The sequence below is a fragment of the Gracilinanus agilis genome, chromosome 2 (genome assembly GCF_016433145.1).
Source record: "Gracilinanus agilis isolate LMUSP501 chromosome 2, AgileGrace, whole genome shotgun sequence".
In the NCBI taxonomy this organism is placed as follows: Eukaryota; Metazoa; Chordata; class Mammalia; order Didelphimorphia; family Didelphidae; genus Gracilinanus; species Gracilinanus agilis.
In genome coordinates, this window is record NC_058131.1 from 310,348,200 (window position 1) to 310,370,148 (window position 21,949).

The 21,949-nt window shown below is 33.4% G+C and overlaps 1 protein-coding gene across 1 annotated transcript in view; it reads right to left on the reverse strand.

The window, feature by feature from the left end:
- The window catches only part of CEP89 (centrosomal protein 89), a 199,523-nt gene extending 177,652 nt beyond the window's left edge, over positions 1 to 21,871 (reverse strand). The window contains exons 1-5 of the mRNA XM_044664184.1: positions 21,750 to 21,871; positions 20,289 to 20,395; positions 15,452 to 15,613; positions 14,298 to 14,487; positions 4,721 to 4,823 (exon numbers count right to left, since the gene is read on the reverse strand). Coding sequence (XP_044520119.1) covers positions 4,721 to 4,823; positions 14,298 to 14,487; positions 15,452 to 15,613; positions 20,289 to 20,395; positions 21,750 to 21,788 — 601 coding nt within the window. The 5' untranslated portion in view covers positions 21,789 to 21,871. The remainder of the gene's footprint in view (positions 1 to 4,720; positions 4,824 to 14,297; positions 14,488 to 15,451; positions 15,614 to 20,288; positions 20,396 to 21,749) is intronic.
- Positions 21,872 to 21,949: the final 78 nt, after the last annotated feature.

Sequence of the window (21,949 nt, forward strand, 5' to 3'; positions counted from 1 at the left end):
GTCAAACTCAATGGCTCTGACTCCAAAATCCAGCAGATAAGACAAAAAGCTGAAATAGTAACTCATGTTTATAAAATGCTAGAAGTATTTAGAAGGACCTTTCCCCCCAATAATTCAAAATATATGTAGTACAAGTATTGTTGTATAACTTTACAAATGAGAAAACTGAGGTCCAGAAGGGGAAAGTGACTCACCTACAGTCAAAGAGCAAGTGTCAAAGACAGAATTCAAATGCAGATCTCTTAACTTCAAATCCAGTACTTATTCATCTACCCAGTGGTTCCCAAACTTTTTTGGCCTACCGTCCCCTTTCCAGAAAAAATATTACTTAGCGCCCCTGGAAATTATTTTTTTTTAATTTTAATAGCAATTAATAGGAAAGATAAATGCACCTGTGGCCATCACCGCCTCCCTGGATCACTGCAGCACCCAACAGGGGGCAGTAGTGCCCACTTTGGGAATCACTGAACACCAAGGGGCCTCTCATTAGTTTCCCAGAGGAGGAAACTAAGGCCAAAAAAGGTGAAACTACATCTTTTTTCATTATCATATTTATATAGCATTTATTATCTGCCCAACACTGTGCTAAGCACTTTTACAATTATTATTTCATTATATCTCATCCTAACCTCATCATAACCCTGGTAGACAGATAGCATTCCTATTTTACAGATGAGGAAACTGAGGCAGACAGAAGGTTAAGTGGCTTGCTCAGGGTAACACGTTAGGTCTTCTTGACTCCTGATGCTTTGAGCCCTGTGGCACCACCTAGCAGCCCCCATGGCAGGTCAGATGGCTAGAATACGGCAAAGCCAATACTAGACTTTATCGTCTAAATTTTACTTCAATTCTCAATCTACCATATCACATTGCCTATCTGTAATATAAGATAGGATGAAATAAACATAGTATAGTTGAAAAAGCACTTCCTCTGAATTCAAAGGACTCAGGTTAAAATCTCACCTCCAACACATGCTGCTTAAATGACCTTGGGAAAATCATTTTAAGGCAGGCATGAGGAGGCTGGTTTGAAATGCAGATCTTCTTGACCTTAAGCCCAGCTCTCTATCCACTGCACCACACCTCAATCCCTCTAGCATCAGGAAAGGCTTCTCCATAGGCATGGAGGATAGTCAGAAAAAGGGCCTGGAGCCAAAAGATGGAATATCTTATTCAAGGAACAGGAAGGTAAAAACAGAGAGTATGTGGGGTAGGAATATAAGCTTAAAGGAAGACTAGAAAGGAAGGAGGGTACTAAGTTGTGAAAGAGTTTAAATACTAAGCACAGGATTTTATATGCTCCAGGGTGATAGGGAATTCCTGGAGTTTATTGCCTCTTATATTCTCTTACATGAACTACTCTAATAGCCTTCTGACTGCTCTTTCTTCTTCTACTGTCTTCTCTCCAGTCTGTCCTCTATTGAGCTACTAAATCAATCATCCTAAATAAAACTTTATCATCAATTCCCTACTCAATCACCTGCAGCATCTTCCTTCAGCTTCTGAAACAGAAACATAAAATCCTCTATTTGGCATTGGAAGCCTTTTGCAATATGACTTTAACCTATCTTTCCCAACTGATTTAATATTACTTCCCTTCACAAACTCTAAATGGCCTGCTTGCTGACTGAAACAAATTTCATGTATCCCTTCACTGCCTTTGCTAAGTGAAGCTCCCATGCCTGCACTGGTCTTGCTCTTGTTTCTTACCTACTGGAAACCTAGGCTACCTTTAATTTAATTTTTATTGACTTAATTTTTAAATTAACAAAAAACCTTTTTTTTTCTGTCTTTAATCTCACCCTAACCCTCAGATTTTTTGGGGGGGAGGAAGGGAAGGAAACCTTGCAACAAATATGCACAATCAAACAAATTCCTGCTCCATATACCCTTAACTATAATCCTTTACTCCAGTGCTCATGTCCAGGTTGACCCTGGCTGCTGATTGTTTGGGACTAATGTTGTCTATGGGGATTTTTTGGTACCTCTATGATCACTGTCCTTGCTATTCTTAATGTAATTCTTTGTGTTGTTTTGGGGCCTCAGTTTTTCTTCTGTACCAGAATGTATATATCAGATGTAGTGCATCTCATAATGTTTGGGAAGAATCTTTTTGACTGGGGACTCACCAATGTAATCAGATGCTCTCTAAACTCAACTAGGATGGTACCGGACATTCAATTAAAACTCTAAGCTGAAGGGCAAGGACTGTCTTTTGCCTTTCTTTATATCAATAGCACTTAGGACAGTTCCTGACATAGAGAAGGTGTTTAATAAATGCTTATTAACTGTTTAAAAACATACTAAATCTGAACTTTACAAAAAAAACCCAACAAGATATACATAGTGGGGAAAATTATATAACACACCTTATAGTTTTCCATACAATTCCCTTTCTGGTGTTTCTTTGTAAAATAAAATATTTATCTTTGTTGATACTTATTAAGTTTATAATAAAAAACTTTTTAAAGAAAAGTCATTCAGACTAACATTATTTCCTTTTTTTGACAAGATTACTAAACTCAGAGATCAAGGGAATAGTGATGCTATATAATCTAGACTTTCACAAAGTATTTGATTTAAGTCCCACATACTATTCCTGTGGACAAGATAAGAGAACTGTTAGACAATAATAAAATCAGATTCAGAACTGGTTGAATGACCAGACCCAGACTAATAGTTTGATGTCAACTTGAGAAGATCTCAAAATTCTGTTTGCCTCTAGTTACTTAGTATTTTTAATCAATACCTTAGAAGGCATTGATGGTATACTTAAATTTACAGATGACACCAAGTTGGGAGGAACAGTTATCAAAACAGATCGCAGAATACAAATCCAAAAACATTTGACAGGATAGAATGGAAAGCTGAATCTAATATGGTATAATTTAACAAAGATAAAGTTGAAATATTGCATTTTGGTTCAAAAAAGTAACTGCATAAATATAAGATGGAGGGCAAAAAAAGAAAGAAAGGAAAAAGTGAGAAAATCCTAAGGGGTTGCAATAGAATCAAGTCATTGGTGTTGTCTGGCATCTAGCTAAACTAATATAATCTTGAAATGTATTAATAGAAAAAACATGTCTAGAATAAGAGAAGTGATGGTCTTATGATATTCCCCTTGATCAGACCAAATCTAAAGTAATACATCCAGTCATAGGGACCACATTATAAGAAAGACATTGATAATGTAGAGTTTGTCCAGAGAATAAGGAATTGAAACCATGTCACAGGAGTATCAGTTAAAAGAACAGAGGATATTTTAGCCTAGAAAAGATTTAAAAGAGAATAATCCATGTGTGTGAAAATATCTTAAAATTTATCTTGTGGGACCAGGAGTTAGAGTATATGATTTATTGCTTAGTTATAAGAAGGGAAAATGGGTGGAAGTTTCAGACAAGCAAAATAAAGGGAAAAACTAACAATTTAAGCTATCCCAAAACAAAAAAGAATGCCTTAGGTTGGATTTCCACACAATTTAGAGGCTTAACACAGATATTGGTACAGGAGTCAGTTAAAATTAAGATGTACTGGCTAACCTTATTAAGGATCTTGTAGAGGAGATTTATTATGCAACTTGAAGTAATTTTCTTTTTAAAACCCCCACTTTCCTTCTTAGAATCGATACTATGTACTGGTTCTAAGGCAGAAGAGTAGTAAAAGCTAGACAATGAGGGTTAAGTGACTTGCCCAGGGTCAACAGCTAGGAAATGTCTGAGGCCAGATTTGAACCTAGGACTAGAACCTCCCATCTAGATTGAGAGCCTGGCTCTCAATCTACTTAGCCACCTAGCTGCCCCCTCTGAGGTAATTTTCAATAAGATTCTAAAGCCATATGATTCATATACTTTCTTTTTCTAAATCCCAATATTCAATCAAAAAAAGATTACCTGTTCTTTTTCAGGTCCTATCAAGGACTTCAAAAAACCACTAAAGAAACTTTAAATAATTCTTAGGATAGCAATATTTGTTCCCATATTAACTAAATACTCTTAGGTTTGAATGATTTAAAAAAAATGTTTAAACTGTAATGGAGTAGAATGAGAAATAGTCTTTTACAGTGATCTTTTACAGTGATCCAACTACATGAAATGTGTTCAAATAAATTTGGTTACATGGGTTTAACCTACAGCAAAACTGTCACAAACTTCCGTGAATTACCACTATTACTACTGATAACCCCCCTTTGCTTTATCAATTAAATATCTTATATAACAGAACTGAACTCAACTCAAAGAAAATTCCTTTCTCTCTTTAAAAAATTATAACATTCATATAACTTATTATCTGGAACACTTACTTTTGGTGATGGTAAAATTCCTAAGAAAATATTATCCCCCAAAATGCTACAGAACACAAATAAACATATTACTAAGCATTTTGAAAATGTCTCCTTTTGGGGCAGCTGGGTAGCTCAGTGGAGTGAGAGCCAGGCCTAGAGACAGGAGGTCCTAGGTTCAAAGCCGGCCTCAGCCACTTCCCAGCTGTGTGACCCTGGGCAAGTCACTTGACCCCCATTGCCCACCCTTACCAATCTTCCACCTATGAGACAATACACCGAAGTACAAGGGTTTAAAAAAAAAAAGTCTCCTTTTTTTTTTAAATAGAAGAACTTAGGTGTAGTGCTATAACTAAAAGTCAAAGTGAAAAAGGTGTAAAATAACCAAGTAAAATAATCTTTTTAGACTGGAATTTTTTTGCATTTAAAAAAATTTCTTACCTTTCATTTGCAATGACTCAGCTTGTAAATCTGGAAATCCACCTTTTCCAGAAGCAGTTTCATCCCTTTCATTATAAGTTCTATAAATCAATGTAACTGTGTCCTAGATTTAGAATGACAGCAAACAGAAATTAAATGAGTCTGCTGTACAGAATGTCATTCATTGTCATAACAAGTTAGTAATGAAAATTGACTTATTAAGCATGCCAAAAGATCAATGCCCAATTCAACAGTTCAATAACTAAATGGAAAATGCCTATTTTGTGCCTAAATCTAGGCTATGCATAGTCAGTTTAAAAAAAAAAAAAAAAGAATACAACCACTACCCTTAGGAAACTTATAAGTTTACTAGAAAGATAAGATTTATACACATAAACTAAAAAATTGAGTTCATATTCACATAAACTTCATCATCTGTGATGGCAACTATCCCAGAGCTTTTGTTTTTTAAACTCCAAACACAAAGCACATAGAAATAAAACAAGCATAACAGATAAAATAGGAGTGTGTAAACTTAACTAACAGCACATATCTTAAAATGATTTTTTGAAGCCCCATAGAAAGGTCAAGAAATAACATCTTTTTGATGGTTATATCTTTAGGTAGATGCCTAGTCAATCTGTTATAACTTGTTTTAAGCAAATGTAATATTATATATTAAAATCTCGATTTATATAGAAACAAATCAGGAAATGCCCCTCAAATGCCTCCTCTACTAGGTACGTAACTGCTCTGACTAAAACTATACCATTACTTTATATTTCTACTGTATTTTCAGTACCTTGTAATATAGTCATTCATATGCATGTTTTTCTCTCTGCTATTGGATTATAACTTCCATTAGTATTGGGATAGGGTCTTGTTTCTGTCATAACTCATAGTAACTATAACTGGACCTTGAGCTAGATATTAGATTCTCAGTAAATATTTCTAAATAATTACTTTAAAAAGGACTGAACAGGATTACACTAAGAAGCAAACCAGAAGAGCATTTAAAATGTAATTAATTTATTAATATGAATTATATGAACCTTTTCAGGAACATATCTAAGATATAAATGGAGATTGCTTACAAGAAAAGATTTAAAATAGTCACTGCCTTGATAAGTTCAAACTTTGCCACTGTTTTTTTAAAATGTTATGGTCATGATTAAATACTTCACTATGATCCAATAATAAGGATGAGCAAATTAGCATATCAATTAAGATTTTATAACAAATTTTATTCTTGAGGCTACTACTTTAAGTAATGTTATTATCCTTAAATTTAAGAGTACCCATAAGAAAATGAAAATATACACACTTCATGTATTTTGCATTTCAAAGCAAGAAATATAGGCTCAGAAAACACTTTTCATGTGTTTTAACTATTTGACATTTGAGGCACTCAGGCGGTACAGTGATTGGAGTACTACATCTGAACTGAGGAAGACTCGAGTTCAAACACATGAGTGGTCGTGGACAAGGTTACTTAATTTGTATCTCAGTCTCAGTTTTCTCTTCTGTAAAATGGAGAATGGGCAAAGAAATAAAACTAATTCTTTCTGCAGACAATATGAGGGTATATATGGAAAGTTCTAGATTCATCTAAAAAATTAGTTGAAACTATCAATTTTAGCAAAGTAACAGGATGTAAAATAACCTACATAAATCATAGGCATTTTTATATATTATTAACAAAGTTCTTCAAGAAGAGAAGAAAGAAAGAAATCATTTAAAATAACAACAGGCAGAATATAATATCTGGAAGTAACAAAACAAACCCAGAAACAAGTGAACATAATTATAAAACGTTTCTATACAAAGAAAGTAAAACTTAAATAATTGAAGAAATATTAATTGTTCATAGATGGGCAAAGCCCATATTATTAAAATGATGATCCTATCTAAACAAATCTACTTATTAATGCTATCCCAATCAAATTACCAAAAAATTACCTTACTGAGCTAGGGAAAAACAACTAATTCATTTGTAAGAACATATATATGAAAAAAAATGTAAGAGAAGGAGGTCTAGCAGTACCAAATGTTAAAACTATAGTGCAAAAGAATAACTATCAAAACTATCTGGTATTGGCTAAGAAACAGAAAGGTAGATCAACGGAAGAGAAGAGACATATGACGAACATTAGTAAAAGATTATAGTAGCACTGAATTTGACAAAAGTATAGACCTAGACTGTTGGGATAAGAAATCAGTATTTGGTAAAAATTGCTGGGATAATTGGAAAGTAGTTTGGCAGAAACTAGGTACAGACACCATTCACCCTAAGATCAAAATGGATACATGATCAAGATATAAATAGCGATATCATAAGCAAATCAGAAGAACAGACAATATACTACCTATTAGATTTATGGATAGGAGAAGAATTTATGTGTAAACAAAAGATGGAAAGCATTGTGAGATATAATATGAATAGTTTTGACTAGATTAAGTTGAAAAGTTTTTGTACTAATAAAACAAATGTTGCCAAGATTAGAAGGAAAGAAGAAAATTAGGAAAGAATTTTCACAATCTTTCAGATAGAGGTCTCATACCTAAAATATGTAGGAAACTGTCAAATTTATAATAAGAGCCATCCCCCCCCCAGGATATATAAGCAAAAGATATGGACACTTTTTAGATGAAGAAATCAAAGCCATGTATAGCTATATGAAAAAAATATTATAAATCACTACTCATTAGAGAAATGCAAATCAAAGGAATTCTGAGGTATCATCTCAAACATACCAGATTGGTTAAAATGACAAATGGGCAAAATGACAAATGTTAGTGGGAATGTGAAAAAAATGGAGAATCACCAATATACTGTTGATAAAACTGTGAACTGGTCCAACGATTTTGAAGAGCAAAATTTGGAATTACTCCTAGAGTATTATAAAATTGTGTATACTCTTAGACCCAGAAATATTATTGTTGTATTGATGGATCTATTTCCCCAAGGAGATTGGGGGGAAAAAGGAAGAGTAGCTCTATGTTCCAAGATGTTTATATTACTCTTTGTGATGACAAAGAACTGGAAATTGAAGGGATGTCCATCAATTGGAGAACAATTTAGAATTATACCCAGAGAATTATGAAACTGTGTATGTACCCTTAGATATTGCTAGGTCTGTTTTCAAAGGAGATCAGAGAAGAAAAGGAAAAGAACCTATATGTTCTCTATATGCAGTTCTCTTTAGGGTAACAAAGAATTGTAAATTGAGGGGATGCCAATCCATTGGGGAATGGCTAAACAAATTGTGGGATCTGATTGTGATGGAATGCTAAACAATTATCAGATTAATTTTTTTAAATTTTTTAATTTTTTTAAACTTGTAAGGACCTACAAAAGGTAATGAAGAGTAAAATGAGGAGAACCAAGAAAACATTATGCATAGCTCCAGATTTAATATTTGAAGAATAACTCTAGAGAAAGAACTGAAAAATGGAAACATGAAAGATATAATCTCTACATATATATATATATGACAGATGATACTGTTTATAGTGTGGGAAGGAGAGGAAAGGGCTAAAATACCAGAAAATAAATTCTATTGATAAAAATTTTTAAAAACACAATAGGTCAAATGGTAAAAGAAGTACAAAAACCCAATAAAGAGGGGCAACTAGGTGGCTCAGTAGACAGAAAGTCAGGCCTGGAGACATGAGGTCCTGGTTGTTTAAATCTGGCCTCAGATACTTCCTAGCTTGTAGGACCCTGGGTAAATCATATAGCCTCAATTGCCTAGTCCTTACTGCTGTTGAACCTTGGATCCACTACTCAGTATTGATTCTAAGACAGAAGGTAAGGGTTAAAAAATAAATAAAATGCCTTGAAAAGCAGAGTTGGCCAAATAGAAAAGGAGGTATACAAATTCACTAAATAAAACTCCTTAACAATTAGAATTAGGCAAATGGAAGCTAATAATTCCATGAGACATCAAGAAATGGTCAAAACAAAATCAGAGGGGGCAGCTGGGTGGCTCAGTGGATTGAGAGCCAGGCCTAGAGACGGGAGGTCCTAGGTTCAAATCCGGCCTCAGACACTTCCCAGCTGTGTGACCCTGGGCAAGTCACTTGACCCCCATTGCCTACCCTTACCAATCTTTCACCTATAAGTCAATACACAGAAGTTAAGGGTTTAAAATAAAAAAACAAAAACAAAATCAGAAGAATGAAAAAAATAGAAGAAAACATGAATAACTCATTGAAAAAACTGATATGGAAAATAAGAATTACTGAACTACATTAAAGTCATGATTAAAAAAAACCTAGACATCATAGTTCAAGAAATTTATGTGTAATATTACATTGCTAGAGCAGCTATAATTTTTTTTAAGAAAACAAGATGGAAATATACATTAAGAGTTATTAAGCTGCTCATGCTCAGGGGTCCCATTACTGAGGGCATTAGTGAGAGGGTAAAAAGGTGTGTGTGTATGAATGAAAATATTCATGGAAGTTTTATTTGTAATGACAAAAAAACCCAGAAATAACACTAATGCAATAATCAGGAAAAATGGCTGAAAAAATTGTGATATTTGAATGTAATGAACTACATTTTTTTCTTAGAAATGACAAATATTGGAAATATAAAGAAAAGGAAAATATGAAAAGGGAAGACAATATTAAGATGATTAATGCATAGTATTACATTTAAGAAAAAGTTACAAAATCAAGAGAAAAAATCAAAGTAAAAAAACTCAAAGGGAACACAAAAGTAAAAGATGTTTATATTAGCATACATATGTAATTTACATATTTTTAAGCAAATTGTGAGCAATGTGGAGTTTGTGGTTTTACACATTTTTTATACATCTGTTTATTTAAATGTTTTATTGTAGGTGACAGTTATTATGTATATAAGCATATATAAGCAAGTATTTTTAAAAAATTTTATTTAAAAAAAAGAAATTATCCAGGGAAACTTCCCTGAGATCCCAGAACCATTAGATAAAATATAAGTTAAAAGAATCCACTGCTCACCTCCTGAAAGAGCTCTCAGAATGCAAACTTCCAAGAATATTACAGTCAAATTCTAGAGCTCCCAGGTAAAGAGGAAAATATTACAAGAGTCAAAAAAGAAATAATTCAGATTTCATGAAACCAAAGTCAAGATAACATAAGATTTAGCAGTTTCTACATTAAAGGATTAGAGGTATTGGAATATGATGTCTGGAGGGTAAAGGAGAGCTAGGATTGCAACAAGAATCACCTATTCAGCAAAACTGAATATAATCCTTCAGGGAAAAAAATGGATATTTAACGAAATTGAAGATTTTCAAGGATTCCTGAGGAAAAAATCAGTTAGATAGAAAATCTGTCTTTCAAATATAGGTCTGAAGCAAAGAATTAAAAAGTAAATAAGAAAGGGAAATCATAAGGGATTCAATAAGGTTAAACTATTTACATTCCTAATAGGGAAGATGATATTGATAATAATAACTAAGAACATTATCATTATTAGGGCAAAAAAGTAGAAATAGTAATATATCCTTCTCAGACCATAATGTAAGAAAAATTACATTCATTAAAAATCTATGTGGAAGGGGCAGCTAGGTGGTTCCATGGATTGAAAGTAAGGCCTAGAGACATAAGTTCCTAGATTCAAATATGGTCTCAGACATTTCCTAGCTGTGTGACCCTAGCCAAGTCACTTAACTCCTACTCTCTATCTCTTATCATTCTTCTGCCTTGGAACTAATATATAGTTTTGATTCTAAGAGAGAAGGTAAGAATTTTTTTATTTTATGTGGAAACACTGACTAAAAATTATTTAAGACCTACTTATACAAAAATATTTTTAGCAGCAAAGAATTGAAAACTGAGGGGGTATCCATCAATCAGGGAATTGCTGAACAATTTGTGGCATATGAATGTAATAGAATATTATTCCACTGTAAGAAATATCAAAAAGGATGAGTTGAGAAAAACATGGAGAGACTTATATGAACTGAGGCAAAGTGAAGTGAGCAGAACCAGGAAAACAGGAGATACAATAACATAAATATACAATGATCAGCTATGAAGGACTAAACTATTATCAGCAAAACAAGGTTCTAAGATAACTCCAAATGACACATGATTAAAAAGTGCTATGTATAGCCAAAGAAAGAACTGTTAGAATACAGATCAAGCATGCCATCTTTCACTTTATTTCCTTCATACATGTATTGTATGTATGATATGTATCTTCAGTCATGGCATGGGAAATATAGAAATATATATTGCTTTCATGCATGAAAGCACTGGTATACTGCTGAAAGGGAGGGAGAGAATCTGAATCACAAAATATCAGAAAACAATTGTTAAAAATTGTTTCTATATGTAATTTTTTTAAAGTTTAAAAACATTAGTTAGAAACTAAAAATAATTAGCCCAAAGAACAAATCTGAGAAACAATAATTTCATTAAAGAGAATGACAAAAATGAGACAACATAACAATATTCATGAGATGCAGCCAAAGCAGTACTTAATGTATATTTTAAAATACTTACAACAATAAAAAGAGAAAGTACAGATCAATTATCTGGGCATGAAACTAAAAAATGAGAAAATGAACAAATAAAAAAATCCTCAGTTAAATAATAAATACTGAAAATTAAAGGAGAGATTAATAAAATCGGAAAGTGAGAAAATCAATGAATTAATAAACTAATAAATAAAACTAAGGAGCTGGTTTTATGAAGATAAAGTAAAATAATAAAACATTGATTAATTCAATTTTTAAAAAATAAGAAAGCCAAATCACCAGTACCAAAAATAAAAAGGGTGAATTCACCACTAATGAAGAGAAAAATAAAACAACTATTAGGAGCTTTTCTGTCCAATTACATGCCAATAAATGTAAAAACTTAAGTAAAATGGATGAATATTTACAAAAATATATATAAAAACATTTTTTAAATGCCCAGATAAACTGAGGAGGAAATATGATGCTTAAATAACCCCATCTTAGAAAAAAAGAAACTGAATAAGCTATCAATAAGCTCCCTAAGAAAAACAATCACCAGAACCATTTGGATTTCCAAGTGAATTCTGCCAAACATTTAATGAGCAATTAATTTCAATTCTATATAAATTTAAAAAACAGGCAAAGAAAGAGTTCTATTCAAATACCTTTTTTGAAAAAAATATGGTGCTACCTCAACTAGATAGAACAAAAGCAGGGAAAGAATAGACCTATTTCCCTAATAAACATTAATGCAGGAATTGTAAATAAAATAATAGCAAGGAGATTACTGCAATATATCACAAAGACCACATATTTGACCAGGTGGGATAAGTATCAGAAATATAGGACTATTTCAATATTAAGAAATCAATATAACTGACCACATCAATAGATAATACCAATAAAACAAAAAATGAAATTGAAGGACTTAGAATAGGCAATAAGGAAACAAAATTATCACTTTGCTGATATTATTATGGTATTCTTTGCTGGGAAAACTGGAAAGCATTTAGACAAAAACTAGGAATATCATATACCAAAATAAGGTCAAAAAGGGTACAGGATTTAGACATTAAGGATAAAACTATAAACAAATTAGGGGAGCATATAATAGTTCACCTGTCATATTTATAGATAAGGGAAGCATTTATAACTCAGGGGCAGGTAGGTTGCCTAAATACATAAAAAGCCAAGCCTTGAGATAGGAGATTCTGGGTTCAAATCTGGCTTCAGACACTTCTTAGCTATGTGACCTTGAGCAAGTCACTGAACCCCAATTACCTAGCCCTTACCACTCAGTATCAGTTCTAGAACAAAAGATAAACATTTAAAAAAATTGTGACCAAACAAAAGAGAATTACAAAATGTAAAATAGGTAATTTTGATTACATTAAATTAAAAAGATTTTGCAAAAACAAAACCAACACAGTCAAGATTAGAAGGAAAGCAGAAAACCAGGGGAAAATTTTTGCACCAAGTTTCTCTGAAAAAGACCCAATTTCTCAAATATATAGAGAACTGAGTCAAATTTATAAGAATATAAGTCAATCCCCAATTGATAAATGGTCATAGGATATCAACAGAGAGTTTTCAGACAAAGCTATCTATAGCCATATGAAAAAATGTTCAAAATCACTACTGATTAGAAAATTAAATTAGAGAATTAAATTAAATTAGAGAAACAAAACAATTCCAAAGTACCATTTCACAATTATTAGATTGGCTAATATGACAGAAAAAGAAAAGGGCAGATATTGGAAGGAAGGTGGGAAAACTGGGACACTAATTACAACGTTAGTGGAATTATGAACTGAACTAACCATCTTATTGAGAACAATTTGTTATAGGAACTGGTTTGAATCTGGACTATCCTATATACTGTGATCAAAGCAAGTCACTTAACTTCTCTGGGGCTCAGTTTCCTCATATGTGAAATATAGAAACTAGATGCATTCTGAGATCCATTTCATCTCTAAATCCCTCAATAATGATCAAAGAAGATAATATTTGTGAAGCATTTTAAAATAATACAATAAAGTGCTGTACAAATATCAGCTTTTATTATGATGGTAATCTTAATGTTTTTCAAACACCTACTACAGAACAGGGCAGTAATTACTAGTAATACAATGATGAAAAAGTTTACCCTTTAGACTTTTAAAGACTTAGGAGTCTCAAGAAGTAATGTTTCAATTAATACTGATGGCCTTAGTTCTCATAATTTTGCCTTACAAAAAAGGGACTAAGAAAACTATCATATGTGAACATGACAAGACTCCTGTAATTACAAAAATGGCAAATGTGTCCTTTGACAATGACGAATAGTTCAAATGACTATGTCAATATGAGGAAATGAATACTGGAAATAATTTTAAGAGTCTGAAGCAGGATACTAAAGGTAATCTCTGCAATTATGTACGAAAATGCCATTTTGAAAAATGTCATCCACCCCCAGCAAAAGACTCATTGGAATAGGAATGCAGATGAAAGCATACAATTTTTCACTTATTTATTTGGGTATATGTTTTGGAGTTTAGGTTTTATAAGATTATTCATTTACAAAAATGAAAAATATAGAAATACGTTTTGCATGATAATACACATATAACCCAGACTGAATTGCTTGCCAGCTCTGGGAGGGGGAAGGAAGAATGGAGGGGAACAATTTGGATCATATAACTTTGAAAAATTGATGTGGAAATTTGTTACGTGTAATTGGTAAAAAAAAAAATTAATAAAATTAGCTTCCTAATTTGATCAAAAACATATATTCTCTTGAGCATGGCTCATGTTAGAATTTGTTTTGCTTTATTAGATACGTTTATAAAAAAAGTTTGGTTTTTCTTGCTTTCTCAAGGTGGAAGAAGGGAAGTGAGATAGAGAGGAAGATCTCTGAAAATAAATTTTAATTAAATAAAACCATGAATGGATGGCAAAGTTTAGAACAGGATTTGAGTGATTTTAAAATCTGATTGGGTTTTCTGTTAACAGTGTATATTTATAATTTTAAAAAAGAAAGCAATTCATGTTGAAAACAATTACCATCAGTAATAACACAGATTAATAAATCCAAAAATAATTCACTATAGAAAATGTTTTCAGGTTATAAAAATTCTGTAAAACACAAAAAAAAATACCTTATTATTTTTGTGTGGAACAGCATAAATAGTATTCTCAAAATTTTTTTCTTTTTTCTGAGTCCTGGGCTCAACTTGTACACTGGAATTGTCCGAAACACATGTCTCAACATCTTCATCCCAATTATAGCCTGACATTTTAAAGTTTGGTAAAGAATATCTTTTTTCCTGTTCATCCTGCCATTCTGCTCTATGATGGAAACACAGTATTTAAAAAGAGTTAAAAATAAACCCAAAATACTTCAAATTTCATATTTATATGCTAAAACACAAAATATCCTTTGTAAATAGCTTATACTACAAGTATCTAACTATTCATATATATAAGAAAGAAAACTTAACTTAATATATTTTCATAAAGTACATAAAATGAATCTTAGATTTGGCTACCTCCCACCAACAGTTAGAATCATTAAAGTATAAGAAAACTTAGCCCAAGAATACCAAGAAGAAAGAAAAATTTTGAGGAAAATTTCCCTGGACTAATTGATGAGATTTCTCCAAATTTAATTCAAAACAGATCATAATAAAGTAGTTTTGTTTTTGTTTTTTTAAGCTATAAATGAGTGGTGCCAAGCACAAAAATTATTTTGTTTTCATTGTAATACTAAGGTCCATCTTAAGGAAAATTCTCTTCTCAGCAAATGTCAATCAACTGACAAATCCTGTTGACTATCCTTCACAACTGTCCCCTTCTCTCCATTCATACTATTACCAAACAAGTTTAAGAATTCTCTCTCATTTTTCAACTAGAATATTGTGAAAGCTTCCTAACCAGTTTCCTTGCTCCAGTCTTTCCTCTTCTGCCAGGTACTGTGCTAAGCACTGGGGTTACGACTGAACTTTGAACCATACATGTTGAGTCTTCCAACTAGTATATAAACTTCTAGACATGTATCTGAAGCAGCTAGCAAAGACCCTTATATGTAATTAGTGCATAATAAATGTTGAAGTAAATTGAGCTAGCAAAAAAGCTCAACTTTCATCCAATTCATTCAGCTACCCAGTGAAACTTAGTATTACAGAAGGACCACTCTTCAATCTGTTGTAATGAAAATTATAGTACTAATATTTAAAAAAAAAAACTCTCTTTCAAAACATTTCTCTAAGGTGAGCTGTTATACAAGGAAAGAAAAACAAATATATGACACTACCCTTGTTTGAACTCAGTTACAGTTGCATAAGGCTCAATGATGCCACTATCTCCTTCCAGGTATGTTTTATCGCTTTCAGAATGTGATCGATGAAAAGGCTGAGGAATAGCAAAAGTTCTTCCAGTTAATGTGGACGCTAGGATGGCTGCAGCAAGGGCAGATCTAGACAAGATATAAAAATAAAACAATTAAACATGGACCCAAGAAGGTAGATTTTGAAGGTATTCCAACAATGTACCTCAACCAAACAAAAAAATGATGATACATAAATATAGAAGATAAAGTTATATATTTACAAATATAACATAGCCTATGTAATATTCATGCATTATTAATGGCAAAGATCAGCTGAAAATACATAAAATACTTATAAATTAAATGTATTTAAATTAACATTAATTCATTAATTAAAATAATAATTAATATTTATATTATATTATAATGGTATAATGAATTAATAATGATGATAAAAATGATAAATTTAAATTTTCATTTAAAAATTGTATTGTAAATTTCTGACAAGACATTATCGCATAGTCTAAAATTATTTTTTAAATTTTGGTGCAAATTACCCAAATCATATATTATACATAAGATCCTTTTCATTTGGGTCTCCTATATCTCTATTGAATCTTTTTATTTTACACTATTTAAGTATTAGGAAGCTTCCAAGTTTTATAGCTGTTACTAAATAATGAAATGAAGAGATTAAAGAAACTTTTGGCAAAATTAAGTACAATCAGTCTTGACAGTCCTATGATAGTCTTGCTCCATAATCTAAAACCTTAAAAAAAAAAAATCCCCCCTCCAAAAAGATAAGCTCAAAACATCAAAAGAAAATCTTGAAGAAAGGGAACAAAAAAAGAAACTTTTTCTTTTCAAGAAAGGAAACTTGGGTACAATTTTTTAAATTATGGAATAAAAGAAATCTAAAAAGGCATTAAAAAAAATAACAATGAATTAACATTACTGATGCTCCAAGAAATGAAGCTAGACAAAAAAGCAGAATAAAAGAAATATAGATCTAGCAGCTGTAAAGGAAAAACCAACATTTTTTAAGAAAACAAAATTAGATAATAATAAAATTAAATAACATTGTCAAGTTTTTATTAATCATACTTCCACAACATATCTCACATCTGTCCCTTCCCTTCACTGATACAACAATCATCCTAGTTCAGATCATATTCTCCTGCGGCCTAGACTACTACCATAACCTCATCTACCTGTATATAGTCTTGTCAAATCAATCAATCAATCCTTTCTTGAGGATGGCAGTTTTTCATCTCCTTGTTTCAATTTTATTTACATTAACTAAATCAGATAAACATTTTTGAGAATAAAGTAGCTTACAATTACATAGTACTTTATATACAGTATCTCATTTGAACCTCATAAGACAGGAACTAGTATTATTCCCATTTTGCAGATGAGAAAACTGTAAATTAGAATGTATAAGTAACTAGCCTGGGAACCCCCAGCTTGTACATGTCTGAAACAAAATTTGAACCAAGATCTTCCTGACCCAACTGTACCCAAGTCCAAAGCTCCCTGTACTATACCAGACTAACTATATAATCTGTGCTAATACCCTTTCCTTCATCTCCTTCCTATTTTTCAGCAACAATAACCTGTTTAAATAAGTCAGTTTAGAGTCATTTTAATTGTACTTTAATGCCTTTTCCCCTCATTTTTATTCTCTCGAGCCTTTTATTTTTATTTTTGTTCTAGCAAGTCACCGAATCTGACAACAAAAACAACTGATTCAAGAAAGAGCCCCAAATCACTAACAACTCATGTCCTATAGGTTAAAATAGAATCAACTTCTTTTTTTGTGATTTTATTCATCATTCAACATGTCTAACATTTTCCGATTTTTTTCTCAATGACAGCATCCATGATGTGTGAAGTTTTTGTCTATATATACCAGCCTCTCTCAAACTTACAGTTAAGAGCTAAATGTTCACTGCCTTGAATTAAATGAGATACAGTCCCTGTAATCACAGAATTCATAATCTAGAAGAATACAACAGACACAAATAACTATAACACAAAATGTAACATGCATGAAAGACATAAAATGCTGTGTAAGGTTCAAGAAAGGATGGATTACTTCTGATTTGGAGGCAAGGGGAAGGATCAGAAAAGCCTTCATGAAAAAGATAGCATCAAGTAAGGTCTTAGAGGATGGTTAGAAATTCAACAGAAAGCCATGGAAGAAAAAAATATTTCAGGCACTGGAATAGAAAAGGGCATAAAAGTAGAAAAAGTTGGGACATACACAGGAGATTATAAATAGCCCTATTTGGCAGAAGTGAAGAGTATAAGGAAATAAAACTGAAAAGATAGGTATGCCAGGCTGTGGAGAGCCCTGAATACCAGGCTAAGTAGTTGGAACTTTAATTCTAAATATAAAACCAACAAATTTAGTTTCCCAAGTAGATTTACCTATGCACTGACCAGTCAATATGGATATTTTAGTACATTTGGCAGTTATAATTCTCAACATACAATTAATAAATTGGCATTCCATTTTTCAATAGCCTCTTCAATTCGACAGGCACTTATTAGACATTTTCTATGTGAAAAGTACTAAGGATGAAAACACAATATTTACTTTAAAGGAACTAATAATCTTCTAGGGAGAAAGAAATATTTATCAATAAGTCAAACTTATGGTTTCTTTGGTGTCAGCACTCCCAAATGTCTCAAATAATTTATAGAGTTGCTCAGAGAAGCAACTAAAAGACTTTAAATGACTTGTATCCATGTTCACATCATCAGTTAGTGTCAAAGGCAGGATTCGAAACGAATTCTTCCTAACTCCAAGCCTAGAACACTAAATACCACACTATGCTAATTCCTAGTAAAAATCAGACATATACATAAAAAACATGGTTTTTTTTTTTAAGTATACAAGTTAATATGCATAGAAGTCCATAGGAGAGGTCTGAGAGAAATGAGATTTTAGTAGGGGAGAGATGAAAACTTCATGAAAGAAGTGGCACATGAATTAAGCTTTGAAGGAAAGAGGAAACTGCAAAAAAAAGAAATAAGGAGGGAGGATATTCTAGATTGAGACAACAAGAGGTATACATGTAGGGAATAGAACACAAGATTTGGGGATAGCTAGTAATCTAGTCTGGTTGGATCAAAGACTGTGTGATAAGGAGTTTATGTGAAATAAGGCAGGAAATAGGTTGAAGTAAAGTTGTGGACCACCTCAAAAATCTTTTGAAATTTGATGTAAATCCATAATCCAATCATTCTTCTAGAAACAGAAAAAAAATCAAGTTTCTGAATCCTAACATTCATTTATTTATATGCTAGGCACTGTTCAGTACTTAAGAACAGACTCAGGTCCCCAATGTAACTCTAGTAATGATAAGCATATTTTGAGATTAAGTGTAACTAGATGGTCCAACAGCATGGACATGCTCCCTCTCTCTTTATCACCATCCTAACTATAATAATAAAAAGTTGCTGTTGCAGAAGATCTAGGAAGAAAGTTTACTTTAAGGCGTCCTTGGTGTATTTCCTAAATATAACAGAATAAAATCAGAAAAAATTCTATAGTAACTCCAAACTATATTCTTTGTCTCCCATTCCCTTATTCCCCTTTATTTCAACCTATTTCTTACAACATTCCACTCTAAAGCCACCCAATCCCTTCCATTGTGCTCTCTAGTATGCCAGCTCCACAACTAACAAATTTGCTTACATATTAAATAATTTCCTTTGTCACTTGTTTCGTCTTCTTATATTTACTGAAATCTGGTTCATTTGTGATGACATCATCTCAATTACCCAGGTTTCTATCCTAAATATTATCTTCAACTCTTCACTCTCACCCACTCACCAGTCCTCCATATCTAATCTGATGACAAGGCCTGTTGATTTCACCCTCATATCATGTCTGGTATAGGATCCCTTCAGGTGCTGCCACCACCATAGGGTAGGTTTTTATTATTTCGTGCCTGAATCATTGCAAGGGTTTGTTGGCTGATTCTCCTTTCTCCATTCCAGTCCATCCTCCACTAAACTGTTAAATTGATCTTCCTATAAAGTGTAGTTATGACTGTGTTACCTGCTGCCTCATTCAATAAACTCTAATAGCTTCCTATTTCATAAGTTTTGAATATAAAATCTTGAAGGCTTTAAAGGCCTTCATAATCTGGACCTCTCCTATCTTTCCAGGGTTATTATATCTTACTATCCTTCCCAGTGATGCTTGTCTCCCTGCTGTTGGTTCTCACACAAGATACTCTATATATCCCAACTAGGAACTTCCCCTGGCTTTCCCTCCTCACCACTGCTTCTTAGCTTCCCGGGCTTCTTTCAAATCTTGGCTAAAATACCACCTTCTAAAAGAAGCCTTTCCCAATTCCTTTTCATTCTAGTGCCTTCCTTTTGTTATCTCCAATTTATTTGCTAATGTTCAGTCATGTCTGATTTTTCATGACCCCCTTTGGGATTTTCATGGTAAAGATACTAGAGTGGTTTGCCATTTCCTGCTCCAGCTTACTGATGAGGAACTGAGGCAAATGAAATTACTTGCCCAGGGTCACAGCTAGTGTTTGAGGTAGGAAATGAACTTAAGATGAGTCTTCCTGATTCCAAGTCCAGTACTCTATCCATCTGCTACCTAGCTGCACATAGCTATTTGCAAGTTGTCTCTTCCATCAGATTACAAATTCCTTGAGCAGATTTTTTTCCCCCTTTCTTTGTATTTCTAGTGCTTAGAACAATATGTGGCACGTAGTAAGTACTTAATCATTGTTTTTAACTTGGGCTAGTTAACACTATGCACAATAGTTAAAACAAAATTTAAATTTACCTGGGTCTTTCAGGAGAAGGATCTGGACTACGAGGTGGAGGTGTTCGAGGAACTGCTGGTCTAGGTGCTATGGTAGCTGCAGGGATAAGGCCATGAACTATATGTTTCTAAACAAACAAACAAAAAAAAAACACAAAAAACAAGCAGTCAGTGTCTTTGAAGAACATAATTTCTTAATTCATGAAACTTGGAAAAATAAACTCACTCATTGAAGATGCTAAATTAACATTTGATTTGCCATTCATTCAGAAAGCCAAGAATTTTTTTAAAATACACACAATTATCCATACGTAAATCAGCTACAATAAATGTTTATCTGCAGAGTGGCTTTTCCTTATCACTCAACACATTTTTTAGTCATCTTTGTCAGATATCAAGTGTGCTCAGGGAATGTATGTGCATATTAAGCTAAAGTTAGAGAGGAAGAGAAGATGAGAGCCAGGTAGCAATAACTGTTTTTTCCTGGAGACTCATAGTAAGCTCTAAATGTTTGAATTAAGAGGCTAAGAGAAAGGAAGGAGAGAGGTAAGAAGGGAAAGAAGGAAGAGAAGGGGAAGGAAAATGGAGAAAGAAGAGGAAGGGAGGGGAGAAAAGGGAAAAGAGATGAAGGAAGAAGGGTGAAGGATAAGGAAAGAGTAAATATGAAAGGGAAGATAAAAAGGAAGAGAGAAATGGGAGAATATGAAGGGAGAAGGAAAAGGGAAATAAAGGAGAAAAGGAGGGAGGGGAGAATAAGAAGAGCTGCGAGAGAATAAGAACCCTCAGAGGGGAGGATAAGAAGGGAGAGGAGAAAGATAAAAAGAGATAGGGGAGGACAAGAAGGAAGAGTTGTAGGGGAAGATGAGAAGGGAGAAAAGGAAGGAAGGGGAAAAGAAACATAAAAAGGTAGAAGATGAGAAAGAAAAGGAGGATCAGAAAAAGAGGGATAAGAGGAGACAAAAAAAGATAAGAGAGGTTGCAAAGGGTGAGGGAAAGGGGGAATAAGAATGGGGAGGGGAAAGGAAGAAAAGAGAAAGATAACGTTGAAGGGGAGGATAAAGAGAGAGGAGGGGAGGATAAGAAGAAATGGAAGAAGGATAAGATAAGAAAAGAAAGGAAAGGATAAGATGGTAAAGGGTGAGGAAGAGAGTTTGAGGAAAAAGGAGGGAAGAAAGGGAAGAGAGGGAACGGGACTGGAAGGGAGGAGGAGGAGGGAGGAGATGATCGGGAGGATAAGAAGGAGGGAGGGTAGGATAAGGAGGCAAAAGAAGTTAAGGTAGGATAGGATGAGGGAAGGATAAGGACTAAGAGGAGGAGAGAAGAGAGAATAAGGAGGTGGAGAGAAGGATGGATAAAGTGGAAGAGGCAAAAGGGTGGTAAGAACTGGAAGAAAAGGGGGGAGGGGTGGCCGAAGCCCCGAGTTCCCAAGTCACTCCTCTACTTCCTGACTCCCAGGGGCCCAACAAAAAAGATTCTACTTACAAACTGGCTCCTGCTGTCTCTCCGAAGCCCAAGAGGCATTTTCGTGGCTGGGGGAGGAGGAGGGCTGGGCTGGAGCTGTAAACAATCACTTTCTCCCCCGAAGCCACATTTTTCCGCCCAGCCCAGAGGCCTTAACTTGAAGCTACAAAGTACTAGTGGAGCTAAAGACGCTTCCACTTCGCTACCGAGCCCGCACCAAG